The sequence below is a fragment of the Perissodus microlepis genome, chromosome 15 (assembly GCF_051167445.1).
Source record: "Perissodus microlepis isolate ML-2025 ecotype Zambia chromosome 15, ASM5116744v1, whole genome shotgun sequence".
Lineage (NCBI taxonomy): Eukaryota > Metazoa > Chordata > Actinopteri > Cichliformes > Cichlidae > Perissodus > Perissodus microlepis.
Genome location: NC_140475.1, coordinates 21,973,507 through 21,991,909, shown reverse-complemented (window position 1 = coordinate 21,991,909; position 18,403 = coordinate 21,973,507). Strand labels below are relative to the sequence as shown.

At 38.1% G+C, this 18,403-nt stretch overlaps 1 protein-coding gene across 1 annotated transcript in view; it reads right to left on the bottom strand.

Annotated features, from left to right (window-relative positions):
- galnt14 (UDP-N-acetyl-alpha-D-galactosamine:polypeptide N-acetylgalactosaminyltransferase 14 (GalNAc-T14)) overlaps positions 1-18,403 on the bottom strand; it is a 214,963-nt gene that overhangs the window by 85,693 nt on the left and 110,867 nt on the right. Inside the window, exon 3 of the mRNA XM_084954131.1 lies at positions 10,130-10,228. Coding sequence (XP_084810257.1) covers positions 10,130-10,228 — 99 coding nt within the window. The remainder of the gene's footprint in view (positions 1-10,129; positions 10,229-18,403) is intronic.

Below are 18,403 nucleotides of genomic sequence, written 5' to 3'. Positions count from 1 at the left end.
GCCAATCCAGACCCAGTTTTGCTGATGACAGTTTGAGGTTGTCTTTCAAAATCTTTACATATCCTTCTGTTGTCACGATTCCTTCTGCCTTAACAAGATTCCCAGTTCCAGATGCAATGATGCATCCCCAAAGCATAACACTCCCAACACTGTGTTTCACTATGGGGACAGTGGTTTTAGTGTTGTATGCTTCTCTCTTCTTTCTCCAAACATAAGCAGTCTTGATGGCCAAAGAGCTCTGCTTTCGTCCCATCGGACCAAAGGACGCTCTTCTGGTATGCATAATCTTTCTCCAGATTGTCCTTAGCATACTTCAATCTGGCTTGAAAGTGTTCCTAAATTTATTGATAATACTTCTCACTCCAGTCCTTGTACCTTAACCCTGGGAAAGCTTTGCATATCCATCTCCTGCTATATGAGCATTAACAATTTTTTTAGTCCCCTCTGATTTCTTTTGTTTATGATATGATGCTTTCGAGCAACAACTCAAACTCTTGCTTAAGTTTTTTACTGTGTGTAAAGTAGAAGATAATCCTCTATCTTAACTTAATTTTACAAGTTTTGAGCATTACAAAGTTAAAGTCCATTATTGCCCACCAGTGATTTGTGCATTCTTTGCGAAAATCTGAACAAAAATTTGAAACTTCATAAGGGAATAATCATTTTGGTCTCATCTGTACTTTCCTAGACCCACTCACTGTCTCTGTAAGGTCAAAGTATTCTGTACTATCAACAAACATGCAGCAGATGGTGAAGCAGGACTTTTATTCATCTTCAAAACTCTCTTCTCACCTAGAAATGTCTTTAAATTTAGTGAGAAAATAATCATAATTTGGTAACAACAAAAAAAGAAGATTCCAAATTAGAACTAAAGCTTGAGCCACATCAAAGTCGTAGATATCAGTCTGTGGTGTACGTACTCATTGATACAAACACTCAGTTCACACTTCACCTTGACCACTAACTTTGTAAAATTCTCAAAAGCCTTGTCTAGTTTCAGTTATTAAACCATTAAACCATCCTTGTTTGTGCACTAAAACCTCTCCAGGAAATGTGTTTCTGAACATGTGAAGTAAATACAAAACCTCCTTCAAGTTTTAGATTGTCTCGCCTCTCTACTGCTCAGGGTTTTATACACAGCTGAGAAGTGATGCTTTCAACTTGTGGGAACTCGATTTCTTCTGCTCCGTTGGTTACAGTAAAAACACACTTGCACTCTTTCCTTCATGTGAATGGGGTCTGTGTTATATTTGAACTGTAAATCAGCTGAAGAATGTTTTCCATTACCTATTATTTTTTCTACAGTTAGAAGTTAAGAAGTTAATTTAGTTTTAACTAATATCAGGCTTTGCTTACATCAAAATTCTCCTGTTTTCCTCTGTGGAGCTTTCACCTTTTCTCCCTCTCTCTCATGCTTCAGCTTGGTTACCTCCCTCCTCCTTCCAAACTCTCTCTGCCTGATTGCTTAGCTGACAGCCGGCTCTTCTGTCCTCTAGCTTGCTGGAGTAATTCATCACTTCCCCCCCCCCCCCCCCCCCACCTCTGAATCTACCTATCTTTCCATTCATCCACATCTTCCTCCAGCCTATTTCTCTATCAAGGTCTCTGACAGCAATGGAAAATTTTTCCTATGGATGTCAAATATCTCTTAAAGTATTTTGTACATCCACGCAGTATTAAAATATGTGGTATTAAATGCTGATGCATCTTTTTTTAAAAACAGTATACTTTGCCCTTTTCACTGCATCTTAAATCCATCTGTAGAAAATCTCTCTCTTGGAACGAATTCCTGATTCAGCCACTCAGTATGTTCTGTTCTGTCTAGCCACCAGTGATGCATTATGCTATATATCTGCACCCAGTAAATACTGTCTCATCAGTGCTGATCTATCACTATACATCTGAATCTATCAGCCTTAGTCTGAAATCAAAGTGCTACTTTGTCCACATTGAATAAAGTCTTGTCCCCGCTAATTTGCAGAAATCTATTTTGATATTCACTAATTACATTCTCATTATGACTGTTTATTTAGAGGATGCTGTATGTATAAGCTCATCAGTGTTAATCTAATGCCTCACAGACGCAATGAATGGTATCTAGATGGAATAGCATCTCATTACTAATGATCTGTAATGTTACAGTATCATTTACATGATAAGTCTTGTCAAAGATTATTCTGAGCTGATACGGATATCAAATACATTTATCTTGGAAATGCCCTTTATTCAGCAATGTTAAATTCTTGTAGTCAAAAAACGATTTTCCATCTGCAGGAACTTATATCTGGTACTATGGCTCTGCTCAGAATAAAACAGGTAGATATGCAATTGATTAAGTCAGAAACAGCATGAAAAGGAGTAGCTATATGGGTTCCAAAGTGGCTTGCAGATGTGGAGCAGCTGTGGGCAAGCTTATCGTGATCCCTTGAGTGATTCTTTGTGGTCTGCTTAAAGTAATGCTATGCTTAAGCCTGCCTAAAATGCTTTAGGGAACTATACACACATCTTTGTGTCAACTCGAGCCCACAGACAGACCAACATGGAAACATTATTAGAAATACAGTCACATGAAAGAGTTTTCAATGGACTCTATACAGTGAGTACACCCTTACTACTTCCATATGAATTCAGAGGGTAAGTAGAAGCAATGTGCAGCTAATCAAATGCAACTGTTTAATTGATCATCAAGTGCGACTCCTGCTATAAAGAGTTTTGGCAGCTTTACTGTAGCGTTTAGGAGTGAGGTAGCACAACCCGATAATCTTGACAGGAGTGAATGTCCAGCAAATTTCCCCAAAGGTCAGAAAAGCTGTGCAAACCTAAGAGGAACTAAGAAAAACAAACAAAAAAAAAAAAAACAAAAAAAACCCCTACACTATACAGGCCTACAGTTTGCATATAAAATTTTAAAGTTCATGACGATTAGTGCCAAATTTAGCAAAAAGTAAACACATCACATCAACATAAACAACAACATAAACCCCTCATACCAACTGTCAAGCATGGTGCTGGAGGGGTGATGACTTTGGGCTTGAACCTGAACACCTTGCAGTCATTGAACAGACCATGAACTCCTCTGCTAAAGCTCAGATCTAACTGGATCATGCAACAGGACATAGTGGCTGAAGAAGTAAGGAATTTGGTGTCTGTGAAGGTTCTCAGTCATCCAGGTCATCGTAGTCAAAGGAGCTTGCAAAGAAAAGCGTCTGGAATTTGGTGTTACTATAGCCCAGTACAGTCCTGACCTGATTGAAAATTTAAGGCCAAATTGTGCAAAAGCAAACACTAAAAAACTCATATACAAAATGATTACTTCATGTTACTGGTGCTAGAAGGTATAGTTAGTAGTTAGTCTACTTAGTTTTTTACAGGACTGCACGGAGTCCACTGAGAAATTTCTATTTAACTTGACTGCATGTGTTGAAATCACAATTACAAACAAAAACATATATTTGCCTGTCAAACAAGCAATAAAAAAACATTTTAAATACAGACTGTTTGTATCTAAAATAATGTTTACGTATTGGGTATTTCTATATACTAAAAACACGTGGGTTTCCTTATCTATGAAAACGCTTTAGCCCAAAATGAAAGGGATAATGATTCAGGTAGAAGTATGTGACAAAGAGCCAACAGAGTGGGAGGAAGGATTTCGTAAAACAGCCAAGTTGCAGAAGGAGGCAGAGACTATAAATCTGCCTCGTCCTCCTCCTAATAAATCCTGAGTGATCAGTTCTAAAGGAAGTGTTCTGGACTCTTTACTGTGCATTTTTTAGGACCACTGAATCAGAAAGTGCTGAGCTGGTGCTGATCTAGAAGTGGCATTTCTACACTTGCAGTGAGTGCTGGCTGCTGAGCAGAGCAGGATGGTTGCTTGGCTGGATTACAGACTGACTGATGGACCGATTGGGTAATTAGACAACTCCCCGAGGTTTATTTCACACACAAATTTAACACTTGACCTTCTTAAAGAAAATTTCTACATTTAAACTGTACAAAAAGAAAGTCTGTTGAACTGCGATGCTAATTGTGGTTCATAGCATCATTTACTTTCTAATACTACAAAAGCAAGCAAAACTATCTGCAGATAATACTTCAAACCACTGTGTAAATCATAGGTAAATACCATTTAGTATAACCTTCATACTGGTCTTGAAGACAGACTGATCAGGTAAAGAATGAAGGATCCACCAAATTCTTCCTAGTTATAATTCTGTTAGTGTTTTACATTTTTATTCTAAAATAGTTAAGAAAGACATTTATTTTTATTGGACTATAAGAACGGGGGTTTAAAACTGTGATGAGTGTGCAATGCTGCCTATAATGATTCCACAACAACAAAACGCTTCAAAAATGCCCCTGTCTCCAGATTATTTAGAGTGACAGCTTGAGCTTGAAAATATATATGATTATATGATCAACAGAAAATGGAAAATGTCCTAAAGCTACAGGAATGAGTCCCTTCTCAGCCAGTTCTTTGTTTCATTTGCAAAAAGCAGCATGTGAAACAGATATGTTGATAACACACAGCATGTGTGTGCTGCTTGGCATATGAAGGATGTAGATGAATGCAGTCTTGGGTGTCATTGTGTTTAGAGTGCCCTCACATAGAGAGGAAAAACGAACCACAATCAGCGGTTAATTGAACGCATGTAAACAAAAACGGACGATAAGTGCAGGCTGGATATCAAAACAAATATCACACCCGAACATTTAATTAACCCTTTTCTCCACTCAATTAACATTCAGTGTGCAGTGATTTGGCTGAAGATGTAAAATGAATTGAAAACATAATGAACAGTGAAATGCATTAAACTAGATTTTATTTAATAGATATATTTCTTCATCTGCAACATGCTGCCACAATCAATCCCTTTTGTAGGATTTTTTTATGTCATTAAATTTGACATTAACATAACAACCAACCGAATCATAACATACAATAACATATAACATAACATAACATAACAGTAGGAATGATGATCACAGAATAATATTTGTAGCGCTTTTCTCTCATTTTCCCAATTCCTGCTGTAGCTCCTTTGTACATAATGAAACCTTTGCCGTTCAGGAGCCTGTTTTACATGAACACACACACAGAGCCAAAACAAACTAAATCTATTAAAAACCAAATATCCCAAAAGCTCCTTGTTTTTATTTTTTCTGTCATTGCCTCTCTCTCTCTCTCTCTCTCTCTCTCATGTGGCCTGCTTATCTCTTGCCCAGCGGAGACAGAAGATGAGATCAATTTTCAGGATCAGACCTTGATTAAATATCGACATGGCCTGGCTCTCCCTCAGAAAGCAACTCTTTGATCACCAGATGAAAAGCTTTCAAAGTACCCATCATTGTCTCAAATCAAACTTATTAAAGTTCGGCGTGCATACTGCCGAGCCCTAAAGCACACAAAGGTCCAAAATTACACCCCTTTGTAATGTAATTGTAGGCATTCAATACATTTTCAGTGTTTTCAGAGTCCTTGAAGCAAAACATGATTGCAGATAGTAAAAAGCAAACTTATCTTTCCATTATCAGGCTATTCAAGTTTTTTTTTTCCTATTCTTTTTTCACTCTGCATGAATAGTGGCGCTTGAAATTAGACTTCAGTTGTCTGCCGTCTATGACTGAATGCCTCTCAAAGCCTCTTAAAAGAAAAAATCTACAAAGTTTCACTAAACTGAAGATCTTCGCAAACTTTTCATGATCCAGTGAAGAGACAGGCACACTGATATTTTTAAGCATTTTTCACACAAAGAGTACGATGCTGAAGCTTTTTTCCAATTCAGTATTTTAACTCTGCCTCAGTTTAGTGGTACGTCCTTCCCTTCTGCTTTTCTTGGGGCAGTTTTATAAACATTTGGTATTCATGTACTCGTGGAAATCTCTGGCAAGGTGTTTGCCAAGGAGAACTTGTTTGTGCAGCTAAGCAGGACCACCAGTTATCAACACATTCAAGGTACATTAAGCCAGATTTTCTATAGCGTGTTATAATACTAAACTTTAAAGGACGCCTATTAGTATCATGGAAATCATCCTGACACTTCTAAAAAATAATAATAAAACAAAAAACTGCCACACCAATACAGCCTTCTGGCAAAAATCAGCCACATTTGGGCAAGAAGATAAATGCAATATTAAATATTTAAGCTATTATACTTAAATATTTAAGTATAATAGCTTTTTGTGCTGATGCAGATTAGGGCATGTAAAATGTGCTCTGGTATCTTTTCATGTAGTTAATCATGTCGTAGTTTTTTTTAATACGTCTTTAGTAAGTAAGTAAGTAAGTAAAATTTATTTATATAGCGCTTTTCACAGATAAAAATCACAAAGTGCTTTACAACACAGGAAATGGAAATATAAAAACAATATAACAGTAAATAAAACAATGTAAAACTATAAAACTATAAAAACAGCATAAGAAGAAATTAATCAAATGCTTTTCCAAATAAAAATGTCTTCAGCTGTTTCTTAAAAGAATCAATGGAGTCCGTGCAGCGAAGAGACAGTGGGAGAGAATTCCACAACCGTGGTGCCACAGTCTGAAAGGCCCGATCACCACGAGTTTTAAAACGAGTGCGCGGTACCACCAGCAGTCTCTGATCTAATGACCTTAAAGCCCGAGAAGATGAATGTGGTTTCAGCAGGTCAGATAAATATTGAGGAGCTTGACCACGTAGGGCCCTAAAGGTTAGAACCTAAAATTTACAGGCAACCAGTGAAGGGAGGCCAAGACTGGAGTGATATGCGATCTTCTCTTGGTGCCTGTTAAGAGACGTGCTGCAGCATTCTGCACAGTCTGAAGACGATTTAAGGCTGATTTGTTAAAACAAGTAAAAAGGCCACTACAGTAGTCTAAACGAGAAGAAATAAAAGCATGAATAATCATCTCAAGTTCAAGCTTTGATACCATTAGTCTGAGTTTAGAAATATTCCGACGTCGAGCTGTCAAATATGACACCGAGGTTTCTAAGGCTTGAGTTTACATAAGGGTCTAAGAAGCTGATATGCTGTCTAATTTCTGGGACCATGTGGTCTTTAACACTGTAAACTTATACAATTAAACCAATAATAATGAAGTAAACTAGCAAAGTAGTTTTGGTAAAAGCCAAATGTAAAAATGGTTTTATACAATCCCCAAAACCTAGTTTTTGTTTGTTTTGAGCCACCACCGGCTCAACCATCTTTCTGTGTGGATTTTGTCACCTTCTCAAACACTTACGCAGGTAAGAAATGGGTAAGCAGTGATAGGAACGAAAACAATATGAGAATTTGACTGAATGACCTTTTGGGAGCACTTGCAGTAAAATTTCATAGGAAACAAATATAAGCTGAAAGCACTGCCTGGCTATAAAGTCATCAATCTAAAAATCGATGGTTTGTTTTGAGTGAGGGCAAATGTAATTAGCACACAATTTGCTCTTAATGGGCCACAACCTGCAAAGCCACACCATAGTCCATTAAGGACCCTTAAGCAACCTACTAAGGGACTATGGAAACACTCTGTGATCCCACAGCGTCACTCTGTCTTAGAAAAAAAAACATACTTTGTAAACATCGCATCTAATACGTTTGTTTCCAATTTACTATTCTCAAAAAAGATCTGTGTGTAGCCTCCAATAGAGAAGTTACTCCACACTTACAGTCTCATTACTCATAACATCACCAGTTTCTGTTTCTTGGCTGTTTTTGCTGTTGTCAGCTGCACTGGCTTTCAGAAAAACTGCAAATGTCAAGTGATCTGTTGCAGCACTCTTAACTCGTCTGAGCTTTACCCAAGTGCGTCACTCTCCCTGTAAAGACACCAGTTGAAGCTCTTCTGTCAAGTGGCTGATTTCTGTTAAGACACCGATCCTTTAGTTTGGCAGGGCTAATTTTCACAAAAACTATATGAAACGTCAAAAGCTGACAATTCTTCGACAGTCACACCAAATCCACGAAGGGTTTGTCCCCTTTCCTTTTGAAAATCACCAAAGCCAAAACAAGGAGAGACTGTCCACAATGACAATTTTAAAAAGTTTTTTTTTGAATGTCAAACTGATGAGCATCTCTGAATGCACATCAAATTGAACCTTGGCAGGCGAAGCCCACACCAGGTGCCACTCCTATCAGCTAAAAACAGGAAACTGAGGGTACAAATCACTGGATTCACCAAAATTGGACAACAGAAGATTGGAAATACATTGCATCCATTCAAAATATGATTTTCTAGGGAGAGATACAGTCTTTCATTAAAAAACACAGTTACTCTTTTTGTTGCAAGCAACTTACTTTGTTATATTAACTGGTATTTAAGGGCAATAAAAATACCTAAAAATGTCTAAATACAAATAATACACAGCTTAATGTCTTTCAGATGGACTATACAGTATATTTATCTTCAAATGTTTTAATGCCAAGCAAACCAGTTTGGAGCAGCGTGGAAGCTTCAGAGGATCTAATGCACCCTGGTGAGCACAAACGTTCCAAATTCACAAAGTAAAAATAAAAGGCAGCTAAACTACTTCTAGCTCCAAGTCACTACCGGCAAACACACACACACACTTGTACGCATACAGAGAGAGAGACAGAGCCAAAGGGAGCAGAGGGGCCCAGGGAGACAGATTGTCTTTTAATTGGTTGAAAACTGCAGAGCTCTGAGAAGGGCTGAAGGGGACACACACACACACAGCAAACATACACACACAAATCACAAAATGTCCTCTGTGATAGTGAGGAGACGTAGCCAGTCCCTGCTGACTGACTGGTATAATGAGCTGAACTCAAGCCAAAACTTGGCGTGTGTGTCTGTGAGTCTTTGTGTATCTGTTTGTGCTGATTGTGGGTGTGGTAACCTGCTGACAGAACGATGGTTCAATGATAGAGTGGATTGAGGGTCAAGAGAATGTAAATGTGTGTCTTTTGAATGTTGCTCTGCTTACTGGCAAACAATAAATAAAGTCAGAACAATACAGGTTGATGAAGGCTGATACGATTTAATATTTCAATACCTTTTCTTCCTTTAGGGGTTGCCGGAGCAAATCATCTGCCTCCATCTCACTCTAGCATCCTCCTCTGTTCCTCAAATCCTCTGCATGTCCTCTTTCATCACATCTGTAGTTTTAATATTTTTCCTCCTGCCTAGCAGCCCCATCTTCAGCATCCTGTGTCCTATATATCCAGTATCCCTCCTCTGTCCATGTCCAAGCTGCTCAATCTGAGCTGTCCCTCTGATACACTCAATTCTAATCCTGTCCATCCTGGTCTTCAACTTCAACTCTGCCACCTCCAACTCGTCCTCCTGTCTTTTCCACCATGTCCTGACTACACATTATAGGAGGTCTCACCACCATCTTGTAAACCTTCCCCTTCACTCTTGCTTCTACTGTTCTGCAAGAAATTCCCCCAGACACTATTCTCCACCCACTCTACCCTACCTGTACTCTCCTCTTCACCTATACTGTTACTACAGTATGCTTTCTCTAGATCCACACTCTCAAAGGATACATTATATCTGTAGTGCTTTTTCTCAGCATAAAGCCATACTACTCACCATACTATCAGCATACCACATCAGCTTGTGAGTGTATTTTCGTTCACGCTTGTTCTTAAAAATTTGTAGCAATTAACTTCCCCATTCCTCAGTTTTCCTCTCACTCTCCAAGACTGTGTTAAACAGTCTGGTCAGTCTTTTGCCCTCTCTCCACACCTAATCTCTGCACTTCATTCAGCAACTTTCCTTCATCCATCCTCTTCTCCCTCATTTTCTTCATTCATCAGCTCCTCAAAGTACTCCATCCATCTATTCTCAACACTCTCTTCATTTGTTAGCACATTTCCATCTCCATCCTTAATCACTCTAACCTGCTGCACATCCTTTTTAACTCAGTCTCTCTACCTTGCTTGTCAATACAAGTCCTTTTGTGTCCAGTCTCACATACCACTCACTATAAGCCTTTTTTCCTTTGCTACCACTCTCTTTGATGTACACCTAGCATCCCAGTAATCCTGTCTACTTTTTTCATGACTTTAATATTTATATACCAATAACCAAAATCCTCCTAGAATTGGGATTGGGTGTGAGTTACATAGCACAATTGCAGTTTTATCACTGAGCTCTACCATATAGAAGTCTCAGATGTGTGTTTACCTCTTGATGGTCCGCAGCAGAGTTGATCTGGCCTCATTGTGAAAGGTGATGATGATGGAGGTTGAAGGAAGTTCTGAGTCGTAGTGAAGAGTGGTGCACCTAAAGAAAGAGAAAAGCATTACTCAATGCTACTGGCAAGGAATCCTTTGATTTAGTAAAAAGCATGTCAAATTTGAAAATGATGTATTAAAAGACAGGTAAACATAAACTGTTTTGAACTTTGAGTAAAAGTTAAATGAGCAACAAGTCCTCCAGCTACTCTTTTGTTCAGCTCAGCTCGCTGTCAGTTCCCAAAATATAACAAATTGACTTTCAGGCAAGACCCACATTTTCAAGTTGAGTCAAAAATCAAAGGCTGTCTGATCTTGACATAACAAATCTGGCAAGAGATTAGAGGAGCACCCATGTAGCAACTGTGGTCTCCACCACCCTAGCCAGAGATAGTCAAACATTACAGTGAGACTACTGCATCAGCTGACAGCTCAGCTCATATCCTTCTAAACCTCAAGTCCAAGCCACTTTGCAACCCAGCTCCATCCTTATCACTCCCTTTATGCTGCGTCTGACTTTATTAATGTCACATCTGTTGTCACTGTATGTCTGCTTTGTGCTTGGGTCTTGCTGCTGTTCCCTGCCTCTAGTTTTCCATGTATCCCCAAAAAAGGATGTGTAGTACCTGACAAAAAAACAATGCTACTAAATAAAAATTTCTAAAACTGACTATACTGGTAAAACACAAAAGGCTTGAATTAATTGAATTAATACAGAATGAATGTAAGTTTATTATTTAAAATATTTAAATATAATAAAAAATTACCCCAACTATCGTCAACATGCATCAATCTTGAGATTCCTTCCCAGATGATTTCTCTCGCACTCACACTAAGTGATTGTAATGACCCACACCTTGAATCACATCTTGGCTCATGTGGTGGTAGCAAACTACATGAGGCATGGAGGTTCTGTGACTATCAGGACCACCCCCAAGATGATAACCCCAATACGGGTTTAATATCTATGACTCCCAGTAGGGCTGTGCGATATGACCAAAATCTCATATCCCGATATAAGACATCTATCGTCCGATAACGATATAAATCACAAAAATGTAACATTTTCTGTAAATTCTGTGAATCTCGGGTAGCTGAAGAGTTTCCAGCTGGGCGTCGTGTATCTGGAGTCGAGTGTTTTACCGATGCATGACACTACACATTTTTAGTACAGTGAATGCTGTTTGACACAGAACTTAATTCTTCACTAATTTGCCCCATTATCGTATGTCTCAACAGGATCTTGAGCTTTATTGTGAAAGGTTTACGTGGAAAATAAACAAGTGGACACGTGATGGTTTTACCATCATTGTTGCTAACGACAATGCATAAAAACAGGCGCTTGTCCGTCCATAGTGTGGTTATATTAAATATAAGAGAAAGAGAGAACTTTAAGAAATTAATATAGCCACTACAGTGACCATCAAAACGATGAAAAAATATTGCCGTAAACAGTTTATTTTGCAACAACACGAAACAAACGATAGCGTAAAATGAAACGATAGACGTTTTTATTTCGTCATCTGATATATATCGTTATAACGAACAGCCCTAACTCCCAGTCAGTTTTCAAAACTGAAGAAGGATTTTAGATGAGAGAGAAAATGTCTTCATGAACCTAAAAAGAAATCCAACTGCTTTCAACTTAAGTGCTTAAGACTACCATGATACACGCAAAACAAGCAATTTTCTAGAATTTCTATTTAATTATTATTTTTTTGTGATGTGCTGGTATACAAACATACACTATACTGGTCAATAGTACTTGTTTTAAGGTGATTACTGTGAGACTATTTCCTATAATGCTGGCTGCTCCTGTCTTCAGGTGTAACACACACACACACACACACACACACACACACACACACACACACACACACACACACACACACACACACACACACACACACACACAAACAGTAACCAAGTGATCAGACCAGACATGTTGAAAATGAATTATAGATGACCACCACAATGCTCATTAAAATACGTCGCAAAGTGTGTGCATGTTTGATTGCAGTGCATTCGCTGGGTCAGCAGGCTTTTCTTCTAAAAGAGAAGAGGAACGCACACACACATCACACGCACATACACACACAGACGCGTGCACACACACAGGCGCACTGTATAATGAGAAGACTGGCCTTTACCTATCAGATTGATGGATTGGTGACATTTTCCAACAGAAACAGTCTGCTTGGTCTGTTCTGGCCTTTATTTTTAAGAAGTTCACCTTTCTCGAATATGTGTGTGTCTGTGTGTGTTTGTGCCTGTGTGTGTTTGTAGAACTAAACATACTGCACCATTAACCAGCCTAACATGTGGTTTTCTGCAGCTCACCTAATCTACTTCCATAACGTGTTTCATTATTTGTTTTGCAGAAGGCGACGAGGTTAGAATATTCAATTTAATATACCGCATACAAGCAAGAAAAATGTGATTGGTTTTATCCATTTCCTTTGATACAAAACAGGAAAAAAAAGTTTTCTGTTTTGTATCATTACAAGAGGATCAATACAAAATGTGAAATGTAAAGCCTAAACGCACAAACAAATTGCCAGAAGGCATTTTTACAGATCAAAAACTAGCCATTTGACATATAATTTTGTATGTAATAAATGAAAAGCATGCTCTGCTGGGGTGAAATCAGGTGACTGACTTAGACATGAAAGAATATCCAATTTCTTTGTTTTGAGAAACTCTTGCATTGCTTCTGCATTTGTCTGAATAGGAACAAAGAGTATAGCCTTGTACACTTCATAATTCATCCATGACACATTATCATTAAACACTGTTGGCCCAGTTCTACAGGCAGTAATTCACACCCATACCATAAAATTGCCTACACCATGTTTGACAGATGATGCACTGTGCTTCACATTTCCTTTTTATACTTTTTTTCAGCCTACAAGTTCATTCTGGTTTCATTTACCCAAAGAATCTTTGGATTCTTTGAACTGTTGGACTTTTAGATGTTTTCTATTAAATCAGATTTTCTGCAAACCAAGGCGCTGTGGTTGTAAACCCATTGTATTACAACTATTGACTGTAGATGCTGACAATGACCTTGTAACGCGTTACTGTAATCTGATTACTTTTTTCAAGTAACGAGTAAAGTAAGGGATTACTATTGCAAAAACGGTAATTAGATTACCGTTACTTTCCCGTAGGAACGCTGCGGTACTGCGTTACTAAAACCGTGATTTTTTTGCGAGAATGTCTCATGACAGTGACGTAAGCGAGTGCGACGTTCGTGACAACAGCTGTGTGCAGATCAACAGTGGATCATATATCGAGTGCGGAGAGAGTATGAGCGTGCAGCGTTTAAAGCGTGGAAGTACTGACCTTACTTTGAGTTTGATTCCATAAAAAGTGACAAAAACATTAGCGTCCGTTGTGCGTGGGAAAAAAACTTCTTTTTACACCGAAAAAAACCCTAAACAAGCTCCAAGTGCGCTACGACGTAATGGGAAATTCACAGAGAAACTCGCGGATTCTTCAACTGACCGCTGTGGCACACCTGCACCAGAGCACACCTGCACCAGAGCACACCTCCGCCTACCCCACTCCTGCTTTACAGGTGAAAATAGAGCAACAGGACTGCTAGTCTTTGATTTTATTTATTTTCTGCTGTGTTTTACTTGCATCTATTTGAAAGACTGAGTGTAAACACAAAAAATATTTTATTTTATGTGCTGGAATGTGCAGAAAATAGGTTTAAATGTTAAACTAATTTCTTCAAGTCAGAGAATGGTGCATATAATTTAATTTTTGCTTGATGCATAAAGTTAAAAGATTAAAACGGATAAAACAAGTTTAAAAAAAGAGACTTTCCATTTGATTACATTTTGTATGATGGATTATGCAGAAAAAGTAGAATTGGGCTGACAGATCTATCGCTTTATCACCTATTCAGGTTGTAAATCGTGTTTTTAAAAAGTAACTAAGTAACTAAGTAATTAATTACTTTTGAAAATAAGTAATCAGTAAAGTAACTGGATTACTTTTTGGGGAAAGTAATCAGTAATTAGTTACTGATTACTTTTTAGTTAAGACCAACACTGTTCTTAACTATGAAATGAATTCTGTCGTCATACACTTTAGTTGTGTTCAATGGCCTTCCAGGCTTTGCTAGAATTTGCCTATCCCCACTACTAACTTTAAACACTAGGTCTGCTTTATTTTCCATATTATAACATGGGAACAGGCCTCACCTCATCACAACACTGCTTGTTAGTCATTGTCCAATTACTTTTATGTATGAAAATGGCTGTATTTAATGCAACATTTTTGCAAACCTTGAACTGAAGCTGTCTGCTAACTGCCACAACCTACCTGTTCACTGCTGCACATCTTAAATGCTTGACTTTAAATTAACTGTGGTTTATAGACAAAAAAAAGTAAGCTGTATTTATTTATTTATTTCATTTAGAAAGAGGGGCAATACATATTAATGAACATTTTAACAAATGTAAATATGCCAGATTATAGCCTTGGGCTAATTTCCATCCGCAGACCCTCTGGCAGGTTGGTGTTACACACAAGTTAGTAAAAACATACAGAGACACAGATCATGTGACAAGGACAAAAACAGTGATCACATTGTACTAGAACAAACAATGACAAGAAGAGTGGACAACAGAAGACAATATAGATAACAATAATGGAAACACATCAATTATATTGCACAAACCCCAGTATTGCACATGCCCTGACTGTCCTGATATTGCACTGACCCATTACACGAATAGTTGTTTCCCTTTTTTGTAATACACTAACTCTTTTTCATGTTCAATATAAAGCATGATTATTAAACATGATCACATGTTTGTGTGTCCCTCAGGCACCCTTTTAAGTGACTCTTAAAGATGGGGAGACTTGTACGTTCCCTCACAGTGGAAGACTATTCCAGAAGCTCATTCCTTGATATGACAGAGCATTCTGTGAAAAGGTGGTCCGTCTAAATGCCAATTCACAATCACCTCTCACAGTTGCTCGAGTCAGTCACTACCCGGCAACACTGCTAGACTTTTGTTTAATAAAATCACTCATTGGTGGAAGCGCCAGACCATGTATAACTTTGTATATTGGACAAGCAGATTTAAATAATTTGAAATTACTTAAAATTTAGAAAGTTGTATTTATCTAAAATTTGTTTTTTTTCCAGCAACTTGTTGACTCAACAGAAATATGTTGTATTGTGTATACAATTCATATTGTAACACAGTATTAAAATTAAAAAGTGGTTAGTCACATATTATATAGGCAGTTCACATAATTTTCTCCAAGCATGTTCATATCATAGTGCTCAAAAATACAGAATTTTCTTGTAGCATAAGTACAAATATTCACATTTCCCAGCAAGACAGATTGGGGAGCTCCTCCCTGTTGCTGCCCAACTTTGTAGTTCAAAAAGATAAGATATATATATTCCTCACAGAAAAATCTAAGGGAAGGAGACTTTTCTACTTCCCTGACATATGAAAAACGAAGACACCAAAAGCATGTTGCCTTACTGTGATCATACCAAATATTTTTTTCATACCACAAAACATAAATATGTCTTCTGATATAAGTTTCTTTGGAGCTTATCTGTGTTTCTGTATTCATGGCTTATCAAACACGATGCCAGACTGAGTTTCTTGGGATTTATTCACTAAACATAAACTCAAAAACATTGTTTCCAACCTTCCAAGATCACATCAGTCGGGTCATGTGTAATTATTCAGAAACACATTCAACAACAATGAATATCCAATGAGCTGAGTTTTTGTATTAGCAGACCGCATGTGCCACATTTCCACTAGTTTGTGCATCATCAAAGTGTCCTTGAGCTAAACATTGAACCTCCTCTTGAGATCTGCTGTGGGTTAGAACACAAGCTCAACTCCTAATTTGTTGTATTAACAGGTCGGCACGCAGCATCAGTCAGCGCGCACGAGCACCCGGCTGTGAAATAATACCATCAGCACCTCATTAACTCGCAATTTGATTTTTTTTCCTTTTTTGTTTGGAGGCACAGAGATGAAGTAGGGAAACAATATTTCCAAAGGAGATTAGAGAATTTGTCTACCCATGCATTCCTATCTATGCATGTATACTTTAGTTGTTTTTCCTCCTTTATTCTTTTATTTATTCATCACTCTAACATTATTACAGTCTGCTTTGGTTTTCCCTTACTTTTATGGTTCCTGTTTTTCACACAGCTTGGAGCTCCTCTGAGTTTTCTATCCTTGTTTTTTGTTATTAGGTGTTTTCTGGTTCTCTCAGTTATGTTCTATGGCTGTTTCTTTCTGTGCGAATTTTTCATTTCTGTGTTCAGCTTCCTTCTCTTGGCATTTCCTCTTTTACTTAGTTAGTGTCCCATTTGTCTTTTATCCTGTTCCCTAAACAATATCTAGTCCTCTCTTATCCTTGTCTATTGTCTATTGAGTGTTTATAGGGACCACACAGGGAGTGTGTTCTCCCTATGTGCTCTTTGCTCATTTATGGGGTTTCTTGGATTTGTTTTTTTTTGTTTCTTTTGTATTTTTTTTACTTTTTATTTTGTATTTTTACTTTTAAACTTTGCACCTACCTTATAAAAGGTCAGATATGTTTTGTTAACTCTGTCTGCCCTTTCAGTTTTGTGTTTGGGTCCACTGTCAGCATAGACTGCAACACTTTCTATTATTCCGTTTTCCATTAGTATTTTTCATCAGAACATACGATAATGGGGCAAATTAGTGAAGAATTAAGTTCTGTGTCAAACAGCAGTGCACATTTCTAAGGTAGTCCAACAGCCGGTGTGGAATAAACTGTGCATTAGATTTCAATGTTTCTACCCACAAGTTCCTAGAGCACACTGCCAAAACATCACTTAAACCAGACATGATCATCACCTCTGAGGCCACAAAACAGCTGGAACTCTCAATGCCATGAGAAGACCATAATGAGGAAACCAACGAGAGTAAACATGCAAGGCACCAGGAACTGGCAGAGGAGTAAAGGAGCACAGGCGGAAGGAAACCCTACAAGCCAGCTTCTAATGATGTAGAGGTTTTGCAGCTTCACTCAGCTTCCTGTTCTGGTTAAGAGACACGTGTAGCCAAAAAAAGGCACTTTTGCCTTCACAGGGTTCCACATTAGTCCTGTTGTCCACATTACACTGATGTGCATACATGAGTGTGCGTACTTCATGCTCCACAAAACCCTTGCATAAAGGGTAAAATAGGCTTCGTAGAGTTCCTGACTTCACAGTGGAGTACTATTTTATCCTACTGCTACCTTGGTTTTGGATACAAAGAGTAGACACTTGATACATTTGCACATATTCAAACCTTATGTGAAGTGCAAGAAAGTGAATGTGACTTCTGATATTTGGGCAAGTTTAGTTCGCATTGCAGAGCTGCATCATGCTTGAAAACCAGACGGACAGTAAATAACACTGACTGTGCCACCCTTTGTGATTATGTTCCAGCTAGTTTCAAATCTCATGCACAACATACCCAAATAAGCTTTATCTGAAACAGAGTTCTTCACCTAAATCAGACATTTAAAAATATTTTAACCATTTTTATTGCTTTATTATTTTATTGGTTTTAGCAGCACTTTAGCCAGAGTACAATTTTTGAATATGCTTATTAATCAGATGGTGGATTCAATCCCAGTAACATCTTGCTGTGAGGCAACAGTGCTAACCACTGTTACATCGTGCATATCTGTTTATGTAGAGGTTAAAGTGCCCTTAAATATACACACATACATACGCACACTTGGGAAAGTCAAGGTTTTTCAAAGCTGAGCATCAGTGAAATCTTTCGCTTCTTTGAATTCGGATTTCTTTCTATATTTTTACGTCCTTACTCTTTCCTTTTCCATTGTCTGTCCCTTTCCCTGGGTGAGAGCGGGAATATGCACGATATATATTTGTAATATCATATCCCATCATGCCTCTCTGCCTCCTCCATCCCTCTATCTCCCTGCCTCCATCTCTGGTTTTTGCTGCAGTTGATTTATTCAGCAGCTCTACCAGAGAGGAACGATAAGAAGATGAAGACGAGCCGCTTCCGAGTGAGAGACTGTGTGTGGTGTGTGTGTGTGTGTTTGAGAGAGAGACTGAATGAAAGATGATTGAGGTCGAGAGACATTGACAGACAGTCAGAGAGAGAGAGAGCAACAGAGATGTTCAGATAAAAGTTGTGCTGACAGTTGACTGATGTTAAAGCTGATATGAACAAGCCTT